General features: G+C 44.5%; 1 protein-coding gene across 1 annotated transcript; it reads right to left on the reverse strand.

The window, feature by feature from the left end:
* Nucleotides 1-799: 799 nt before the first annotated feature.
* PDZD9 (PDZ domain containing 9) lies at nucleotides 800-21,964 on the reverse strand. The gene is made up of 5 exons (XM_049905038.1): nucleotides 21,748-21,964; nucleotides 15,060-15,318; nucleotides 13,884-14,107; nucleotides 8,033-8,222; nucleotides 800-1,484 (listed from the first exon to the last, which is right to left on the reverse strand). The coding sequence occupies exons 1-5, from the start codon at nucleotides 21,962-21,964 to the stop codon at nucleotides 1,100-1,102; spliced, it is 1,275 nt and encodes a 424-aa protein (XP_049760995.1). The 3' UTR covers nucleotides 800-1,099.
* Nucleotides 21,965-21,988: the final 24 nt, after the last annotated feature.

Genomic DNA, 21,988 nt, shown 5'->3' on the forward strand with positions numbered 1-21,988 from the left:
ATTATATACTGAGGTCTTTGTTTTTAGATTCTGTAAAAGAGACATAATATACTAGATTGAATACAGAAGCTTCAGGAATTATTGAAATTAAAGCTAAGTGACTGTAAGGATAAATATTTCCAGATTGTTATTGATGGCTTTTTAAGATAAAAGCAGTTGCACATTTGTAATTTTGGGTACCAAAAATACTCACTGCCATCAAGTCGATTGCAACTCACAGGGACCCTATAGGACAGAACAGAATTGCCTCGTAGGGTTTCCAACACTGTAATCTTTACGGAAGCAGACTGCCACATCTTTCTCCTGTGGAGCAGCTGGTGGGTTTGAACCACTGACCTTTCAGTTAGCAGCTGAGCACTTAACCACTGTGCCATTAAAAAAAAAAAAATTTTTTTTTTTTTTTTTTTTAGGGCCCCCATTAATTTTTTTTTTTTGGCGGAGGGGGTGGTAAGGACAGTTAAATAGTCTGGGCCTTATCCCCTTTTTGCAATAGAATCATTTCTAAAAATTTTTTAAATTCTCTATCAATCACATCCTGTATTTCCAGTACTTTATGTCTGAGTTTTCTTCACTGCAGCTGTTTTAATTTTCTCTCATCTCCTATCCCTCCCTCATCTGTTTCTATCCAGTCTCTTTTAAGTAATGAACTACCATTCTAACACTCAAAGTAAACGTAGGGTTTAAAAGTGAAGGGAAAAAAAAAAAAGGTCTAATGTGAACAACTAGCTGAAAAAAAAATCTACCATTTCTTTTAAGTAGGGCACTCAAATCTTGCAAAAAAGAAGTAAATATCTAAAGAAAAGTGTACTTTAGAAAGTGAGGCTCTCTACTATGTCCAAACCTTCTGATACTGGGGTTCCTCTGCTACATTTTCTAAAAGATGAGACATTCTTCTCAGAACAGAGGGTCTTAATGGTGTGGATGATATTGCTGTTTTGAGTTCAAGGATGTCTTTAAAGGCTTTACAGTGTAGTCATAGAAGAGAATTGATAAATCTGCACGTATTCCTGTGATTACAGCAACCTGTACACAGTGATGCACAGAAACTGGGTGCTTCAAAGAGGAATGCTCCTATAGTTATAGATTTGCCAACCATTTCCTAACCAGGTTGGCCCCTGCCCTCTTCAACTCGGGCAAAGTCTTCCAGCCAAAATGCATCTGAGGTCGAGGAGGCTGAGGAAGAGGAAGATCTTTCATTGTCTCGCTTCACCATCGTCCAGTATGGAGAAGGGGCTCTCACGTCCTTCTTGTGATCTCTGTGAATCATCACGTCAGCGCTAATGTCTTTTCCTACACTGATAGTATGGTTCTTCTTTTTATATCCGTGCCATTCTCTGGAGATCGACATTGGTCTCCTTGCAGGGTAATGCCCTGTGGACTGTGGATATCTGTGATACTTAAGTCTCTTGTCTAAAACTACATCTTCGTTGTCGTCGCTACTTGTGAAAGCGTCGTATTTTGCCTGCTCAGTTTTCTTTGATGTGCTGAAAAGAAGAGTGAATGAAATAGATTCTTATTGTAGAAACATTTAACGAGATGCCTTACAGCCAGCTTTTGCTCACAAAAGAGAATACAGTTTAGTGTTACTACAACCTTTTAAGTTTTTCTCTTCTTAAAAGTAACTTTTTTTTATTGCTAAACTTAAGTAAAATTCTGACTTAAATTATTTCACACTACTTTAAAAGGCTTTTCACAGATTTAAGCCAGAATACTGACAGGGATATTAAACAAACAAAAAAAAAACCATTGCTGTCGAGTCAATTCCAACTCAGAGCAACCCTATAGGACAGAGTAGAATTGCCCTATAGGACTTCCTAGGCTGAAATCTTTACAGAAGCAGACTCCTACATCCTCCCAAGGAACAGCTGGTGGATTCAAACCAAGTGCTTAACCATTGTGCCACCAGGGCTCCTCTGACAGGGATATCCCCAGGCTCTCAAGTCTGGGTTAATTTCATGGCACCTAGAATGACAGGTTCAGCATGGCCACCTCCTTAGAACTCTCGTGGGTCACTTGGGGTCAGCAATCAGAGAAGGTTACTGATCTCCAGAGGAGTCAGGAAATAGAGCAAGCCTTGAGCACGTACATCAGGCTTTGCCTTCTTTCGAGTTTAGAGGTATAGATTTGTAGAGCACCCTCCTACCCAGATCTCCTGTCATTCACCTTTCTACCTCTGTTGCCAAGCAAAATCTTGTCAAGTTTTGTAGCTTGCCCTAGCTGTTGGCTTTCATGACTGTTGAAACTTGGGTGATGCTTGCCTGCAAGCAGCTACAGGCCAATGTACTTTCTGAATGCCTGGAGTATCTGTACCTGCTACTACTGTCCTGAACAAATACTCTCTGTCACCTACTCCACCCCATCCTGGTGCGGTTTCCCAGCCAATCCACAACTTGATCTTTGTGATTATGAACAAACACAGTACCTTCTGTCCTGCTAAAAGGAACAGGAAATAGATTTCTTCCACTTTGACCTGTCAGACTTCCTAGGCTTATCACAAAAATCCTTGGAGATCTGCCTGTTTTATTTGCTCCCAAGAATTCCAACCGCTTTTCCTAAAGTGTCTCTCTTCTTGGTATCATTCTTACTGAGAGCCACTACTTTTAAATATTGTGATTTTGTTTGATCTTTGAGTGACTTGCAAGGAGATTCAGAAGATCTAAACAAATTGCCTTCAGACACATCCAGGCCCTCCTGAACAGCACGTGACTAGAAGTGACATCCTTTGTAACTCTGGGTTGTTGTTAGGTGCCATGGAGTCGATTTTTGACTTATAGCAACCCCATGTGACAGAGTAGAACTGCCCCATAGGGTTTTCTAGACTGTAACCTTTATGCGGGAGCAGATCACCAGGTCTTTTCTCCAGTGGAGCTGATGGGTGGGTTCAAACCACCAACCTTCAGTTAGCAGCCAAGTGCTTAACCACTGCACCCACAGGACTCTTTTACTCTGTATTAGGTAGCTGCAAAGGACAGATAATAGAGTCGGGCTCTATTTTGGCCAAACCAGAAAACCAGACCCGTTGCCATTGAGTCAATTTCGACTCATAGTGACCCTATAGGACAGAGTAGAACTGCCTCATAGGGTTTCCAAGGAGAGGCTGATGGATTTGAACAGCCAACATTTTGATTAGCAGCCGAGCTCTTAACCACTTGGAGACCAGGGCCCCTGTTAAGCTGGCATTAGATAATAAAGGTACAATCTCCTTGCAAGAGGTCAGAGCTAGCTGGACACGTTTTTATTCCCCTCCACTTGGCCACGGCATTATGTGGAACAGTCTTTCCAATGGGCACGGTGCCGTTTGCCCTCAAAAAAAAAAAAAATACCAACCTTGTGAAAGAAGCCTTTTCCTTTCCCATCTGCCCTCTTCCTTATAAGTTTCTAAAATGCCCTAGATATAATTGCTTTGCTTAATTAAGGGATTTACAAAGTGCCTGGTTATTTTTCCTTAATCTTGTGGGTTTTAGCCTCATACTTAATTTGTGCTGTTCTGTTTATCTCTGCTTTTGAAAGGTTAGCCTTCCGTCCCCAGATTTTAATATTCTGAAAAACTTCTCTGGTTTGTGTAGTTGAAAGGTTTAAAATGTGGTTGTTCTACAAGCAAATGGGTAAGAGCTCAGACTCCAGAGTTTCACTGTCCAATACAGGGGCCACCAGTCACATGTGGCTGTTTAACTGTAAACTAATTAAAATTGCATAAAATTAAAAATTCAGTTCCTCAATTGCAGTCACCACATTGCAAGTGCTTACTAGCCTCATGGAGCCCTGGTGTCACAATGGTTAAAGCAGTTGTCTGCTAATCAAAAGGTCAGCAGTTCAAATCCACCAGCCTCTCCTTGGAAACCCTATAGGGCAGCTCTACTCTGTCCTATAGGATCGCTATGAGTCGGAATCGACTCACTGGCAACAAGTTTGGTTATTTAATAGCCACGTTAGGCTAGTGGTTACCATATGGGACAATGCACATCCAGACTACTTCCACCACTTCAAAAAGTACTTACTGAACAGAGTTGCCCTAGAGACAGCTGTGCCACGTAGCCCTGAGGCCACTGGTAAGTTCACACACATCTCTCTGGGCCTCAGTTTTCTTATCTTTTCGAAAGAGTTGGTATGAGAATTAAATGATACAGTGTTTTCCAAGGCACCAGCACATAGTAAACACTCTGAGGAAGTGTTCACTGTTATTGATGTTTAGCCTTAGTGGTGCAATGGCTAAAGCGCTTGGCAGCTAACCGGAAGGTTGGGGGTTTGAACTCACCAGGAACTCTGCAAGAGAAGATCTAGCCATCTGCTCCCATAAAGATTAGAGCCGAGGAAACCCTATGGGGCAATTCTACTCTGTCCTATAGGGTCGATATGAGTCGGAATCAACTCAGTGGAAGACAACAACAACAATTATTGATTTTAATCAAAATCTGGATTGGTGAATTGCTAGGGGAAAAAATGTTCCCCAGCCCTTCCTGTAATGTGAAGTGCCACCATGCCAAGCTGTTAAGAGGCAGTTCGGTGTTTGAGGTTCTAGGGGGTAGGCCTGCAACATGAGTGAGCGTGTGTCTGATCTCAAGGGGACAGCTGCCACCAACTCCAGCCCAGTGTCGCCACATGAGAATGCAGGCCCACCTTCTGACTCTCCAGGAGAAACCAGAGATCTGAATTCTTTCCGTGAAATCTTAGAATTGTGAATTTGGCAATCAATTCATAGATTTTTCACTTTTCATATTTTGAAACGTATAAAACCAAAAACCCATTGCCATCGAGTTGATTCTGACTCATAGCGACCCTATAGGACAGAGTAGAACCACCCCCATAGGGTTTCCAAGGAGTGGCTGGTGGATTCAAACTGCTGACCTTTTGGTTAGCAGCCAAATGCTTAACCACTGAGCCACCAGGGCTCCTTGAAATGTATAGAAGAGTGCAAAAAAATACAGTTTAATAAAAAATTATTTAAAAAAAAAATTCTAAACACACACCTTGATAGCACCCACCTGGGTCAAGAAATAGAGTATTACTGACCCCTGGAGAAGCCCCTTTATGTGCCTGCCCTTCTCTCTAGGGGCAACCATTCTTCTGACTTTAAAACATTGTGGGAGACAAGCAAAGCAGGTCTGTGGGCTATATTAGTCCCCTGGGTGACAAGTTCAAAACTCCAAAGTAGAGTCTATGTCATATGGGCCATTTTCGGTTCTTAATTAAGTCCCTAAACCCCCCCCAAAAAACTAAACCTGCCGCCATCAAGTCAATTCCGACTCATAGTGACCCTACAGGACAGAGTAGAACTGCTCCATAGAGTTTCCAAGGGACACCTGGTGGATTTGAACTGCCGACCATCTGGTTAGCAGCCGTCATACTTTACCATTACACCACCAGGGTTTCCGATTAAGTCCCTAGCCCACTCGAATAAGTAAAAGTTCATGGCTGCAGCAACGAGTGCTCTGGAATGCTGACAGCCATTCAGGACCACTCTTGCATCAGAGCATCGAATTTGTCACTAGAACAAAAGGATCTCGTGTTATATGGGATTCTAAGAACACCTCCTCTTCTATCCGGTCCTCAAGAAGAGTCCCTATTACTCCTGTGCTTTGGATTAAGAAACAGTTCTCAGAGATTAAGTGATCTGCCTGAGATTCAAAGCTGGACTTCAGTTTTACTCACTCCTTCAACACATGAGCCCTCTATCACATGAAAGTCCTGTGGTGAGTTCAGCAGAACAAGACAGACTCAACCTCTGCCTTCATGGAGTTTACATTCCATCAGGGAAACATAGTAAACAATTGACTACACAGGTTATTTAATTAAAATTGGGATAAACGCTGTGAGGGAGATCCACAGGCTACTCTGAGAACACATGACAAGTGCACTTGACAGTATTTTAACACTCCCTTTAGGAGAGCCTCTTGGATAAAGTTTGCCCTGTGAGCCTTTGAAGATGAGTAGTGATGCACTTGGGACACGAAGAGCAGTGTCCAGAGTATGTTCCAGACAGAGAAGACCACGTATAAAGGCCCCAAGGCTAAGACGACATGGCAGAAGAGCTGCAAGTCAAAGTCGGCTAGAACATGGTGGGGTTGAGGAGGAGAAGCAGCATGAGATGAGCCTGGAGTGGTACCCAGAGGTCGGCCAATCCATGGAGAAAGCCTTATAGGCCAACGTAAGGATTTGACATTTATCCTCTGAACAAAATGTGTTATAAAATTTTAAGCAGGAACATGTCACGACCAGATTTGTACTGCAGAAGGATCATTCTGGGTAGAGAACAAGTAATAGTAGAGGCAGACCAAAAGGTGACTTTGACTGGGGTGAAGGTAGTGGCCAAGAGGAGAAGTGGACAGATTTGAGAGAGATTTAGAAGGCGAAATGACAAGTCTTACCAATTGTTGGGTAGGGCCAGAGGGACAAGGGAGATGGAGAATTCAAACACAACTCCTATATTTCTGGCTCATTCACCAAGGATAACACTCAGTAAGATAGGAGCCACCAGAAAAACACGGATAAACTGGCTTTTGACTTTGGACATAATGAGTTTGAGGAGTTCATGAGGAAGATATCAAATTGGTGTTTAAATACACAAGTTTGGAGATACACAATTTGAGAGGGATTAGTGTACGGACAGTAACAGAAACCACAGCATCAATGAGATTGCCTCGGAGACAGAGCGCCAAGGACTAAACCTTGAGGAACTCCAAAGCTGGGAAAAAGGAGACCAACAGGAAGTGACCAAGATAGGAAAATCAGGTGAGTGTGGTATCACACAAGCGTGGGGAGGATACTATTTCAAGATGAGTTTGAAAGTGGTGGGGGTGGGGGTGACAAATAATCGTCTAATGCTACTCAGAAGACAAAGCCTGATAAATGTCCATTGGAATCAGCAGTATGAAGATCGTGGATGACCTTGGGAAGAGGCCTTTCAGGCGAGTGGTGAAGGCAGGGCCTAGACTGGAGCATGTTGGGGAGTGCCTGGGAAATGGAGTCTTCAGGAAATGGGATGTTTCATACAACTCTTTCAACAAGTTTGGGGGTTGGCAAGGGACAGGGCAGTGACTGGAGGGGGCAGAGACAGGAGATGTGGTTGAGGTAGGTTTCACTAAGATGGCAGAGGCTTAAAAACGTTTAAATGTTATTGGAAAGGATCCAGAGAGAAGTTGACGATACAGGAGAGAAAGGAAGAAAAGGGATTCACAGCACGTGTTTAAGGGCGGTCTCTGGAAAAAGGGACATAGTTGCAGGTGGGTTGGTAGGCTGAGTTCCCACTGGATGGCTTGTGGTTTTTTCTAATTCCAAGTTCCCAGTTCTTGCCTTCACCATTCTGCCTCATATTGTGTCCTGTAAGATCATCCCTTCCGAAAGGATTTTAAAACCCACTAAATTATTCTAGGCAAAACTGCTGCAAAAGACCTCATCAGGGTGTTAAAAAGCAAAAATCTCACTTTGAGGACTGAGATGCACCTGACCCAAGCCATGGTATTTTCAATCACCCCATATGCATGCAAAAGCTGGATAATGAATAAGGAAGACCAAAGAAGAACTGATGCCTTTGAATTATGGTGTCAACGAAGAATATTGAATATACCATGGACTGCCAGAATACCAAACACATCCGTCTAAGAAGAAGTACGGCCAGAGTGCTCCTTGGAAGCGAGCATGGCAAGACTTTGTCTCAAGTCCTTTTTAGACGTGTTATCAGGAGGGACTAGTCCCTGGAGAAGGACATCATGCTAGGCAAAGTAGAGGGTGAGCAATAAAGAGGAAGACTCTCAAAGGCATGGACTGACACATTGGCTGCAACAACAGGCTTAAACATAGCAACAATTTGTGAGGATGATGTAGGACCAGGCAGCATTTCATTCTGTTGTACATGGGGTCACTATGAGTCAGACCCAACTCAATGGGACCTAACAACAACGAATTATTCTGGAGGTGTCACCACTCCCTTCAACCACGGTCCTGCAGTTACCTCACCTCTCACATTAATCCTGGACGCTGTGCTTCACAGACCCTGGGGTTCTGTAGTGGAACAAAGAATGGCATAGCTACTTACCATGTTACTGGGAATTTGGTCTCAGGGATTAAGTCATGTATTTCTTGCCATTCTTGGGGTATATCAATAAAATCTCGGTAAACCTTGATTTGTAGCACTGATCCTATGGTGATATGTTGCAAAAGCTTTAAAAATTCTCGAAGAGTGTATCCTAACACATTGGCATGGCCAACACTAATCAGAACATCACCTGAAAGAAAGAAAATTATCAGAATGAAGATAATGGTTTAAAGGGGTCATATTGATTTCTGGCTAAAAGTGAGGTGCTTGGTTTTATGGTTCATATTGTTGGCTCATTTTGAACCAAAACCAGGCTTCAGCCTTATTTAATAAAAGTGTTCATCTCGGTGGCATGAATGTCCTTTGCATAATAAAGAATACATGCAGGAAGTTTCTCGATAGTCGTGTAATGGTAGATATTATATCATGTTTTTGTGACACTTTTGAAGTCCTTGATGTGACACAGGCTAAAAGCCATTTATAATCGGAACCATTCTTTAGGATTCTAAAAATGTATTTATTTCAAATAAAATGAATGGCTACTATTAGCACAGAAAAAAACCACTTACACTAAGTGATGAATAAATGACCTACTTTCTGTTATACTTGCCTGGCAATTTCCAGTGCCCTCCACAGTAAGTAGACCATATTAAACATCAAATCTTTCATTATAATGTTCTGCCCTTGTGCCATATTATTAAGCAAATAGTTCTGTATGAAATACTGACCAATAAGCATGTTTTAATTAAATTTTAAGATGTATATTCAGAAAGTATACCAGTTCAAAGGGATTCGACAGCTAGGTACCCAATTTTAGGGCACTGCTGGACAGGGAGGGAGGCATAATGGTCAACCACGGAGCTTTTGAGCCCCTAGCAGATGGGAAGAGGCTATCTCCTTGGCAACAAGCCCTTCTACCCTCAAATTGGAAGCTAAAAAGACCAATTATTCACTTGTACTGGCCTCCCTCGGCTCCCTGCCCCCAACAGCTAGGTCCTGGACATGTAAACTATGTCCAGCCATGGGACACGCCCACCTGAGTCACTGAACCTGGAACAGGAGATGCTGCAAGGAACATCTGGTTTCCAGGGGTAGTTATACATGGCCTTTGTTCTCGCCCCATTTTCCAAGCCTGGTTCTCCAGTCTTTCTGGCAAGTCTGTCAGACTTGGTATCCTAAATTCAGAGCCTTAACAGAATTGTTTAATCTTGCTTACAATGAAGAATACTAATTGCCACACGGGCATTCAACAAGAGAGGAAGGAATAATACAAATGAATTGTCTGGAAAGGATAGGCTCGCACTGGGTGAAATCGAAGTCTTCAGATCTTACTAGAACTAGTGTCCCACCATATGGCAATGGGGATTTGATAGCTGACATGAGATGAAATAACTCCAATGAATTCCCAAAGGATGTGTTTGTCTCTGGGCGTGGGAAGCTAGGGACCCTTCAATCACCCCTTGTTCCAAGATAGCTGAAGCCTAACCTCAGAAAAAAAAACTAAAAGTAGTAGTTTTTTTTGAGGAGACAAGAATTGAGATGAAGTACTACCTTCTCTTTGATACTACACCCCACTGTGCTTAAATCAGGATTTATACCGATCCCAAAGGAAGTCTCCAAGGAATGCAAGGACAAATGTCCATAGTACTGGATCCTACCAGAAACAAAAATTCCCAGGATTCAAGGAAATGAATATTAGAAGGGTAGAAAATAGCTGCTACTTTGGTCTTAAAAAGCAGCTAAGGAGTAAAACCAAGTATCTGAAACTAATTCAGAATCAAATGAACCTTCTCCCAGCCACCTACAGACTGAGGTACAAAGCAGAGCTTGTCCTACAGAAGTTAATTACAATGGCAAAGAGCTCCCTGGATGAGCTTACACAGTGCCTAACGTTAAAAGGAGTGTTTATAGCCCAAAGCAATGGCTTCGCGTTCTGCTTAATTATATTGTAAAAGGGTGACTTTTATCAAGAGGGCAGAAAATAAACAGCCTAATTCCCTGACGGTTCTGGCTGCAAAGCAAATGTGTCATTGTATGAATGTGATTACCCTGGCAGCAAATATTAACATTGCCCTTCATAAAGAAACACCAGTTTAGTGTTTATGAACACCAACCTCATTACACATTTTTTTTCTGTTGTAATGGGCTATAAGAATCACATTATATAAGCTTTGTCTCGATTACCTATATTAAATCAAATTTGCAGCAGCCAAGCCACTACTGAAAAATAGATCGTATGGCTTTTTCGCCATCTCTCCTAACTAGCCTGGAAGTTCCATTAGATCCATGTGGTTAGGGAGCACATTTGTTTGGGTCACCACTATACCCCCTGGGGGCCTAGCATGGTGCCCAAGCACAGCCGGCATTCACATAAACGCATATTGAATGACTATGACCTGGTAAGGGTGGTGGTCAGTAAGCAACTTTTATCTTCCGAGCTATATTCATTTCTTAAGCCTTTGGGTGTCAGACTGTGTGCTGATCAGTATCAGTACCTAAAGCCACAATAGCCAAAAGGAATTCAAAGTTTAGCTAGAATAAACTAACACAACTAAAATTAGGAAATTGAGATCAACTTCTAGAGACCCTATTATGAAATACCAATAGAAATTGAAAACACATGACTGAGAAATAAGTGCCTGGGGCTGGAAGGCAATGTAGTTTAAAAAAAAAAAAAAAAAAAGTCTCCAAGAATATCACCTCCCCAAATCTCAGAATCACTGGAAAAAGGATGGAATTACAGAGACTTTGAAATGTAAGTGGTGAAAACAATGTGGCTGACTTGTCATGAAGAGATTTGGGCTCTAGACTTCTCCTGTAATGAAATTTCATTTCCAGTCATTAGGCGAATGGCTAGAAGGGCCTGGACTTCTTAGACAGACTTGGGTTCAAATCCCAGCACTGACCAATGACTTAGCTGTACTTCACTGGAAAAGTTACTTCACCTCTCTACCTCAGAGAAGTGTTCCAAAGCTTAAACTAGATAATATATGTGGAATCACCTTGCACAATGCTTGGGACAAGTGCGAGCCTATTATTCATTTATTAAGCACAGACGTAATAGATGTGTCTGTTCTAGGAGTAAGTCTTGGATTTAAAAGATGAATTCAACACTGCCCTGACCTCACGGAGCCCAGTAACTGTAGTCTCCACATGAGATTCTATTTCATGAGCATAAACATGTACTCCTATCCTACTCTTAGCAAGTGTACACCTTGGTTATTAACCAGCATCTGTCACCTGACCCCGGAGAAGCCAAGGAAAACAAGCATGGGGCCTGTCCCGAAGTTCTTTTGCTCTGGAAAAGTCCAGAACGCTCTCCTTCTGGTGGTTTGTTCCCAGCACCAAGGAGTGATATGTGGGAAAATGCTTCAAGATAAGCGCAACTTTTGTAAAAGCATCATGTATCTACCTTCTTCTTTACTCCACTCCTTCTAACCCTGGCTGCCAATTAGAATCACCTGAGCAGCTTTCAGGAGCCCTGGTGGCGCAGTGGTTAAGAGTCTGGCTGCTAACCAAATGGTCAGCAGTTCAAATCCCCCAGCCACTTCTTGGAAACCCTATGGAGCAGTTCTACTCTGTCGTATAGGGTTGCTAGGAGTTGGAATCGACTTCACAGCAACAGGTTTGGTTTTGGTTTTTCGGAGAAGCTTTTAAAACCTAAACTGCCTTAGGCCCCACATCAGACTAGTTGAATCAGAACCTCTGGAGAGAGGGGACCATGCGTCTTAGTTTTAAAAGCTCCCCAGGTCATTCTAACATGTCATCTGGGCTGCAAACCAGTAGTTTAAACCATTGGGGCTTCTGTACGACAATAATTTTTTATTTAAAAAAAAAAAAAAGACACAGCTCTAGAGAATTCCTATGTAAAAGCAGCCTAAGAGAAATGATTGCCAACATTTTGGCGGCACTTTAGTTTTCAAAGCACATCCATAAAAACTATCTAGCAACCTCTGACTAAGGCATATTGTTGTTGTTGTTGTTTGGTGCTGTCCAGTTGATTCCAACTCATAGAGACATGTGACAAAGTAGAACTGGCCCACAGGGTTTTTCAGGCTGTAATTTTTACGGAAGCAGATCCAGATCGCCAGGGCTGGGTAGGTTTGAATTACCAACCTTTCAGTTAGCAGCCAAGAGCTTAACCATGGCATCACCAGGACTCCTTGACAAAGGTATATTATCCTGATTTAGAGACAAGGCCGCTGAGGCCTAGAAGGTTATGTGACTTTGTCTAAGGTCACAGAACTAGAAAGTGGCAATGCCCCAGCCAGAATACAGCCCAGTTAACACTGCTCACCACTTCACCATCCCATCAGCATCAGGCCCAGGGTAGGCACAGGGAAAACACATCTTGAATTATGTAGAAAATTCCTTCACCCAAAGATAAGAGAATCCATTAAAACCCATTGCCATCGAGTAAATTCCAACTCATAGCGACCCTAAAGGACAGAGTAGAACTGCCCCATAGGGTTTCCAAGGCTGTACATCTCTACGGAAGCAAACTGCCTCGTATTTCTCCTGTGGAGCAGCTGATGGAGCTCTTAACCACCGTACCACCAGGGCTCCTAAAGATAAGAGAAGCAGGGCAGTATTGGCAAAGCACTTGTGCTGTGGAGTCTGACCAAGAGGATTCAAGTCCCTGCTTCAGTGTGACCTTGGGAAAGTTTCTAAATATCTGATTCCTTATCTGGAAGGTGGTTTAATGCAGAATCGACCTCACGGGTTGTCAGGAGGATGCAATGAGATGATGCACCTAAAAGTTTGCAATGATTAACTCTGCCTGCAAAAGAAGAGGAAACCCTGGTGGCGTCGTGGTTAAGTGCTATGGCTGCTAACCAAAGTGTTGGCAGTTCGAATCTGCCAGGCACTCCTTGGAAACTCTATGGGGCAGTTTACTCTGTCCTGCAGGGTCGCTATGAGTTGGAATCGACTCGATGGCACTGGGTTTGGTTGTTTTTTTTTTGTTGTTGTTGTTTTTTTTGTTTTTGACAAAAGAAGAAATCCTTATCCACAGAGAGTCATAAGCTCTGAAGCGACACTGCCTGTGTCTGTATCCCACTTACTAGATGGGGGTAACCCTGGCAAGGAACTTGATTTAGTGAGCCTCAGTTTCCTCACCTATAAACCCGCTGCCATCAAGTCAATTCCAACTCATAGCGACCCTGTAGGATAGAGTAGAACTGCCCCATAGGGTTTTCAAGGCTGTATTCTTTATAGAAGCAGACTGCCACATCTCTACCACAGAGTGGCTGGTGGGTTTGAACTACCAACCTTTCAGTTAGCAACTGAGCGCTTACCCACAGTGCCACCAGGGCTCCTTTCACCTATAAAAAATCCACTGTTGTCAAGTCAATTCTGACTCCGCAACCCTATAGGACAGAGTAGAAGAGGAGCGGCTGATGGATTCAAACTGCAGACCTTTTGGATAGCTGCTGAGCTCTTAACCACTGCACCACCAGGGCTCCTCACCTATAAAAGACAGATAACACTAATAGTTCCTACCAAGAGGGGGGAAACCCTGGTGGCCTAGTGGTTAAGTGCTACAGCGCCTAACCAAAAGGTCGGCAGTTCAAATCCACCAGGTGCTCCTTGGAAACTCTATGGGGCAGTTCTACTCTGTCCTGTAGGGTCACTATGAGTCGAAATCAACTCGATGGCAATGGGTTTACCAAGAGGGTTATTATGAGAATTGAATGAATACACACGGCAGTGGGAGATTTATAAGTGATAGCAACTGGCTGGCCCATAGAAAGCTCTCAACCAATGTCATCCTCATGGTTACACTGATGTGTAAAGGCCAAGTCTCCCAAAGGCGATAGGAGGGAAGGGAGGCGGGGGAAACCACCATCACCTGGCTGGAGTTTCCCGTCCTGGGCTGCAGCTCCCTTCTTGATGAGGTGGATGATTTGGAGGTAGGGACCATGCTGGATGATGATCAGGCCTAATCCCAGGCTGCCCACGGTGAGTTTGGTCTTCTGCGTTTTGCTCAAGTTGTGTACAGACGCCTTGACCTTGAGGCTGACTTGTCCTTCTAATAGAAAGAGGAGAACTTGTTTCAGTCCTTCACCTAGAAGGCTGCACGGCAGTAGTGCACTGGGGTGCTGAACTAGACCCCTGGGGCAGTTCCTAAACCTCTCTGTTCCTCAGTCTTCTCATCTGTAAAATGGAGATGATATTAGGGTCTACCTCAGAGGGTTGTATTAAGATTTAAAGGAGACAGTTAAAGGGCTTTTGCACTGGTGCCACTGCTACGCTGCTGAATGGTGACTCTCCTGACACTCCATTCCTTGTTTCTAGGAGGTCACCAGTTGAAGAATGGAACTATGCTGAGGTGCCCCCTCCCACTTTAAGCCTACCCAAAAAATGTAAATCGGAAACCCTGATCTACAATCTGTTCCCTTGTCTTCAAAAATTCTCTTGTCTGTAAAATAAAACAACGTAAGTACTACGAAGATACTGTCTTCAGAGATTTTCCAGGATTATAAGAGCAACTTGGGGCAAGTCATCTCTGGAGTCTCTGTTCCCATGTATACGGTAAAGCTGTATCATAGGCGAAGCCTAGGTTCCAACCTCGGCTTGCAAATTAGATGTCTTTACAATGTGAGTCTGCTATAAAAAGTGGGCCCAAAAGACAACAGGGCTAAGAGAAAGAAGCCAGACTCAAAAGCCAGACTCATCCCATGTTCATGGCATTCTCCATGGGAAGGAAAACAGACGGGGGTGTCAGGGGCTGGGCGGGTAAAGGGATAGGCTGCAAAGAGGCAGCGCAAGGTAATTCTGGGGGTGGCAGAACTGTTCTGTTCAATATCTTGATTGTGGTTGTGGTTAAACATCGGTACACTATATTCGTCACAGCTCAGAGGTATACACCGAAAACAGAGGCAGGAGCGATCTTACTGTGTGTAAACGACACCTCAATAAATAATGATGGCCAGAGGTTATCTCCCAGCCCATTCCACAGAGGAGGGAAAGTGAGGAACCCTTGGTTCCCAGGGCATCTCCTCCTCCCTCCCTACTCCCCAGTTACCCTTCTTGCTTTTGCGGCTGGCCTTCTCCATGGCCCCGGGAAGGCAGGTGCCTCAGGAGGACCTCCCCGGAGCCGAGGCTGGAGTCGGTCCAACTCCCAACAGTTTCGAACCCTAGAAGCGTGTGCACACTGCAGGCAGACAGCGGGCGACAAGGAAACCACCGACACTGAGATTTCTTGCGCCTCCTCCTCGGGCAAGACGCCAGGGGGCGCTGTTGCGACGTTGTCCAGAAGCTGTGCGGCAGCGCGATCACAAGGCCTTAGGAAACCCCAGGAAACACCGCAGGACACTGAGCTGCAAAGTAGTGTCTGAAGGGTGTACAGAACTTCTGCAGGGACTAATAGAGTGCCTGGCCCACAGTGGGTTCTTCATTCGTTTTTTCTGTTTTAATATTTTATTGTGTTTTCGGTGAAAGTTTACACAGTTAATTAGGTTCCCATTTGACAATTTGTATACAAATTGTTCAGTGACATTAGTTACATTTTTTGTATGTGTCAACATTTCTCTTTAATCGTGTTCTGGTTGTTCCATTTCCAGGGCTCTAGTTTCCAGGGCTCTAGTTTCCAGGGCTCTAGTTTCTCAATTGCTTTAGAGTAATTGTTGACTTCTTCATCCCATTCTTGGTGAACCACTGAAGAAGGGAGGGCAGAGGAAGCAGATAGGAGAGTTTCTCAAAGACGTGAGATGCCTTACACAGGAGGATGATAGAAGACCATAGAATACCCTGCTGTGCTCCTAATCATGGTGTTTTAAAATACTGTTACAGCTCCAGCTGCGTTGTGACTGCACTGTTCTCGTGGGTATGCCAAGTGAGGAAAGGCCAAGGGTGGCCTGAAACACTGAGTCACGTTGGGAGAGGACTCAATTCTTCCTCCTTTCTTCCAAATTAACCCTTCCTCCCACACCCATTCATTCATACAACAAATACTTACTGGAAGCCTGCTCTGTGGTTTGTGCTGGTGTTGGGGATACAACAGTTCCCAAGATACTCTATCCTCTTAGAGCTTACATATAAAAAAGAGATGAAATGGACAATTTGCAGAAAATATAAATTATAAAAAATAAATTACAGAAAACAACATAATGAGGTAGGTCCCGATGCTATCACCACGCTGATGAAACAAGGGCATTCATTCCTTCAACAAATGGTTACCAAGCAAGCACCTAGTAGGTGTCAGGCACTGTGCACTGGTTACTGTGGTCAACCTGGACGGGTCCCAGTTTGTTCTGCTCTTCTGTACCTCTACCTAGGGAACAAACCAGGCCAAATTTCTCGTTGGATAAATTTTATGTCGCAGAGCCTGATACAAAGGGAAAGGAATGGAGTCAGCTCCAGCCCTGCTACTCTCAACCGCAGAGTCTCCTGCTGGAGGTTTCATGGGACAGTCGCCTGTTTCTTCCTCCAAACAGCCTGGATGGCATATTTACCCAGATGCCAAATCAGTTCTATCATAAAATGCATCCTTCATGGCAGCACTTTTCACAATAGCCAAAATGTAGAGACAATGGAAATGCCATCAACAGAGGAACGGATAAGCAAAATGTGGTATATGCATACAATGGAATATGGCTCAGCCATGTAGAGAAATGAAGTCCTGATGCATGCCACAACATGGATGAACTTTGAAAACATTGTGCTTTATGGAAATGGAACAAACCAGAACGGAAGTAATGAAAGTTGACACTCTGTGAAAAATGTGACCAATGTCACTGAGCCAATTGTGCAGAAATTGTTAAATGGGAACCTGATTTGCTGTGTGAACGTTGACCAAAAACACAGTAAAATATTTTAATTCAAAAAAAAATTATGCTGAGAGAAATAAGTCAGTCACAAAAAGACAAATACTGTATAATCTCACTTACATGAAATAGGCAAATATATAGAAGCCAAACTTACTAGTGCGGGGGGAGGGGCAGAGATGCTACTGCTTAGGAGGCAGTGAGGTTATGCTAGCAGTGGTAGAATAATTTGGAAAAGGACAGCAAGAATGATTACACAACATGAAGAATGTAATCAGAGTCACTGGATTATACATGTAGAAATTGTTGAATTGACAAATGTTGTGTATACTTTCACTACAATTATATATACACACACACACACAAAGGTTGCCTTTGAGTCGATTCTAACTCATAGCAACCCTACAGGACAGAGAAGAACCACCCCAGAGGGTTTCTAAGCCTGTAAATCTTTACAGAAGCAGATCGCCACTTCTATCTCATATGTGTGTGTATACATATATATATACACACATGTATACATATATAAAAAAAATTTTTTTATACATATATATGTATATACACACGAGATAGATGTGGTGTATACTTGTGTGTACACATATGTATGTATACACGTATGTATGTATACACACATATATGGAGGAAAAGGACGCACTGTATATATATAAGAAGGGGAATGGTGAGAATGTGTGGGGATAAAGCACATTGGCATTGGAGGTTCTGTGAAGGGAGCCTACCATAGCTTGGCATATAGAGGGCCCACCCACCTTCCCTCCATCCCAGGCTGAAGCATCTCCTTAGAACGGATGCCAAGATCACATTGATCAGTGGAATTGCAAGAGAGAAACTGCTGTAGATGCTATACTGTTCAGATCCCCCTTCAGGACTGATACCCTCCCATCCCACCCCACCCCCACCCCCACCCCCACCCCACCCCCACCCCCCCAGCTGCTGCTGGCTGAAGACAGCCCCTTGTCCAAGATCACATCTTCCCAAGGCAGCCAGCATGCAATGACTGGGGATAGGAGAGGAGAACAATGATGAGTGTGTCAGTTATGCCTCAAGACGGGGGTGATGGGAGTTTAGTTTGTCCCACTAACCCTCCTCTTACATATCTTCCCCAGGAAAAGATTCCCACCAGGGTCCTGAAGGTGCTGCTCTCAGAATTTACACGAAGCGAATGGATCTGCGCAGCACCCTAGGCAGACTGTATGTAGCAAATGCTGTGCTGTCTAGGTCCCCCTTCAGAACTACTGGGGAGGTTATAGGTTGACATCTCTCAGCCATCAGCCTTCTGGGAATTGCCCTTGGCTCAATAGAGCTTCTCATCCAAGGTTACGCCCCATTCCTAGGCCAGCCAGCATTCAATGGCAGGTCCATGCAGGGATATAAACGCCTGGCCCCTTTGCCCCAGCTCAGAGCAATTCTGAAGGGCTGTCCCAGCTTCAGAGCTCCCTGCAGGGTCTGCCAAAGCTTCCTATGACTGCACCTCAACCAGACCTCTCTCTGCCCAATCCTGCTTCCTTCTCTTCCCCCACAGGAGTTGATCCTGAGAGCACCCCCTAATAAACTTCCTACATGCTCATCTCTCAACTCAGTCTGCTCCAAGGGAACCCAACCTGTGAGACAAACTGAGATTTGAGCACTGGGCACAAGCTATTAACCTCTGGACTTACCTCTTTTGTCTTCTTTAAATCCAGAACTCACAGGTCCATACATGTATATACACATACCACACTTTTGGCCTGTTCGGCTAAAGCTGACCACCAGAGAGGCAGTGTTCTTTATCCTGACAGGCTGAAGATACTCCTTAAAGAAAGGAGTGATCATACAGTCCCTTCCATGGCTTTCCCTGAGGTCCCATCTGGATCCAGCCTCTTCTGCGCCAAGGACAACCATCATGATAAAGCATGTCATGCTCATGGCCCTTCAACAGCTGCAGAATGACTATTTATGACTTTAGGCTGCCAGCATAGCTCCCTCCTGGGGGCCTTCTGTGTTCTTCTGGGTCCCCAAGGACTTTCTGCCATAAGAAGCTTCATGGTTTATCCTTTCTGTGAATAGAAAAGTCCCAACTGCTTTGCTTAGGGGTGGATGAGAGGATGGGATGCTTCTATCACCGAGGCAGAGTGCTTGGTCTGGGAGTCTGTTAGGTCAGGTGGGGAAAGAGGTCCAGAGAGGTGACGTGACTTTCTCAAGGTCATGTCTTAACCCAGTAGCAGGGCTGGGACTAGAATACAGTACTGTATTCTTTTTATTCCACCACACTGCCTCTCCCTAATCCCGAGGGTTTGCCTCTAATAAAATCTAGACTGAGATGTAGAGAAGGGAACTGATTTGCCCTGTAAAATCGTGGAGAGAGACTTGGAACTCTGGTATGTTGGAGGGCAAGAATGAGATGGGTGGCTAAAAACAGAGATTAGCAGGACATCTGCCTACAGAGTATCTGGTCCTTGCTCACCACACCCTCCATCCTCCACTTCTCAGTTGTAGGAAGGGATGTGACCATTGTCTGCAGTGATGTGAAGCCATTACTTTGACTAAAATATATTTTTTAATTTTTTTAAACTCAATACTGGTTATTTTTGTGCTTTAATCTTAGATTCAAGGTCCCTGGGTGGCACACACAGTTGGTGCTTGACTACTAACCTAAGCAGTAGCATGAAAGAAAAGACCAAGCAATCTGCCTCTGTTAAGATTACAGCCAAGAAAACCCTATGGACCAGTTCTACTCCGTAACACATGGGGTCATCACAAGCTGGAATTGCCTTGATAACAACTAACAACGATCTTAGATCCAGAACATATTGTGGAGGGACAGAGGTGGGAAGGGCTAGGAAATGCCCCCTGGGGTGGAGGGAAGAATTTATATTTGTATTAAACCCAAAAATCAAGTCATCATCATTCCACTCAGAGTTTAAAAAAACGGGCAAATTGTTCCAACATTTCACTTTAGGATTCTCATCAACTAGCTAGTAGTGACCCATCAGTGGATATTATTTGGGACAAGGAGGAATTTAGTCCTGCATAGTTAGAGCTTCTTTTATTACCGGGAAATAGAAAAATCAGATTAAGAAGCTGAGACTACAACACTACCAAATTTCTCCAGTACTTTAGAAAGTGAACATCTCCTGCAGTAATGCAATAAACATTCTATCTGGGTCCCCAGAATATTTGAATTCTCTCCTGCCAATTTCTGTGGCAGAGGAAAAACAAATTCTATTATAACAATAAAAAAAAAAAAAATTCATCCCAAGAGACCGATGTTTGGACAGGAATGTCTATAGACTTGCAGTCGAATCCCTCTTTACTCAGTCTGTGTGGTACACTCAGCTCTTTGCGCATTTTCTGCAAAGCTGTTGGCTTTGGTGGAATTTGAAACCTGCTGAGTTTTATGGATATATAGGTATTCCAAAAACAGAGACAGATGTCACTCTTTTAGTTCTTTCTAGATTTGACCTAGGTGGCATTTAAAAGGGAGGAAACAAGCATCTCATTTCCTGGTTGGTATAAAAAAAAAAAAATTTTTTTTATAACCTGGAGGACCCTCAGGGAAAGAGCTGGGTTTAATGGTGATTTGGCCCATGAGCCATGGAAGAAAAGGAAACCTCCACTAGATAGCAAAATTATAGATGGATAGATCGTCTGTATTACTAGTAAGTTATGCAAATATCTTAATTTGTTTCTATTTATCCATTCAACCTAAGTCTCCCACCCCTACCCCAACTTGGTGAATAGTAGCACCAAACACCCTGGTTGCTCAGGCCCAAAACTTAGGAGTCATTCCTGAGTCCTGTCTTGCTTTCACATTCTTCCTCATCTATCAGCAAGTCCTTCACTCTACCTCCCAAACATCCAAAGCTCTCCGTATCTCACCATCTTCACTACTCTCACCCCAGCCAAAGCCACTATTTTTTCTTCTGGACTCTTAACTGGTGTCCCTGCTTTCAGTCTTGTCCCTGCCCCCTACCAATTATTCTTCACACTAGCATTCTTTACAGATTAAAAAAGATCATGTCACTCTCCTGCTAAAAACCCACCAAAACCTTCCGGTTGCACTTCAACAAAACCCAAACTCTATCATGGCCCCCAAATCCCTACATCTGGCCTCCGCCTACCTCTCCAACGTCTCTTAATACCACTCTCCAGCCACACCAGCTATTTTATGCCTTGAACCTGCCAATCTCTTCCCTGCCCAGTCCCCTCATGCTCTTTGCACATGCTGTTCCCTCTGTCTGGAAGTCTTGCCCAGATATCTTCACTGTGCAGATCTTTTATGACCTCAGTGCAAATGTAACCTTCCCTGACCATCCTAAGTACCACACCTCCTCTCCCCCCATCACACCAACCCCCATTTCATTCATGGATCCCCAACACCCGGCATTATCTTTATTTTAAAATATCCACTTTTTTACGTGTTTCTGTTTCTTCCCGATCAGAAGGTAAGTTTCAGGAGAGCTGGAAGCTTGTCAATCTCTTGTCACTTCAGTACCTTCGACACTTACAGCAGTGCCTGCCTGACGCACAGCAGGTGCTCCAAAGCTATTTCCTAAATGGGGCAGTTCCCGTAGCTGACAGACACGCAACAGGCAATGATAATACAAGGTGACAGGGCTGTGTGGACTCGCCTCCCTGCCATCCCTGTCTCCCTTTTGAAAGGTTAAAGATTGGGGGTATTTTGTGCCTCAGCGGTAACCTACAACAACAGTATCAATATTATCAGCAAGAAAGCCGAGAGGCGAAGCAGCTGGCTGGAAGAGAACCGGAGCAGGGCAGGGGCCTGAGCCGGGCAGGTGGCGACCAGGGCCCGCGTAGCCAAGCGGACAACCGAGGGAGGGTTGCGAGGGAGCGGAGCGGGCCTGTGGAGTTCGGGAGAGTGGGGCCGCGGGCAGCGGAAGGCAGCGCCGAAGCCGGCGGCAGAGCCGGAGGACTAAGAAGGGCCGCCACCGTCCCGGAGTGCCGGCTTCGCCAGCGCTTCGGCTTCGCTTCCGGGTGAGGGGCGGGCGAGGGGAGTAGTTCCGGGGCGGGCGGCGGTTCCGGCTGTGCGGGCCGCGCCGCGGCTGCTGGTCCGGGGCGCGCGGAGGGCGCGAGCGGCGCGCGGGGGCCGAGGGGGCGAGAGGCGGCGGCGGCGGCGCGGGGAGTCCGGGCCCCCGCGGCGGCCCATGGGGCGCGAGGCGTGAGGCCGCGG

Source organism: Elephas maximus, chromosome 12 (genome assembly GCF_024166365.1).
Source record: "Elephas maximus indicus isolate mEleMax1 chromosome 12, mEleMax1 primary haplotype, whole genome shotgun sequence".
NCBI classification, from domain to species: domain Eukaryota; kingdom Metazoa; phylum Chordata; class Mammalia; order Proboscidea; family Elephantidae; genus Elephas; species Elephas maximus.

Bases quoted from the DNA above. Each gene is read 5' to 3' on its own strand.
- PDZD9 (XM_049905038.1), bottom strand. From the start codon at position 21,964: ATGGGCCGCCGCGGGGGCCCGGACTCCCCGCGCCGCCGCCGCCGCCTC. The intron at 8,223-13,883 runs GTGATGGTGGTT...TCTTTCTTTCAG, and splicing joins GGACGGGAAACTCCAGCCAG to GTGATGTTCTGATTAGTGTT. The intron at 1,485-8,032 runs GTAAGTAGCTAT...TCTTCTTTTCAG, and splicing joins ACCAAATTCCCAGTAACATG to CACATCAAAGAAAACTGAGC.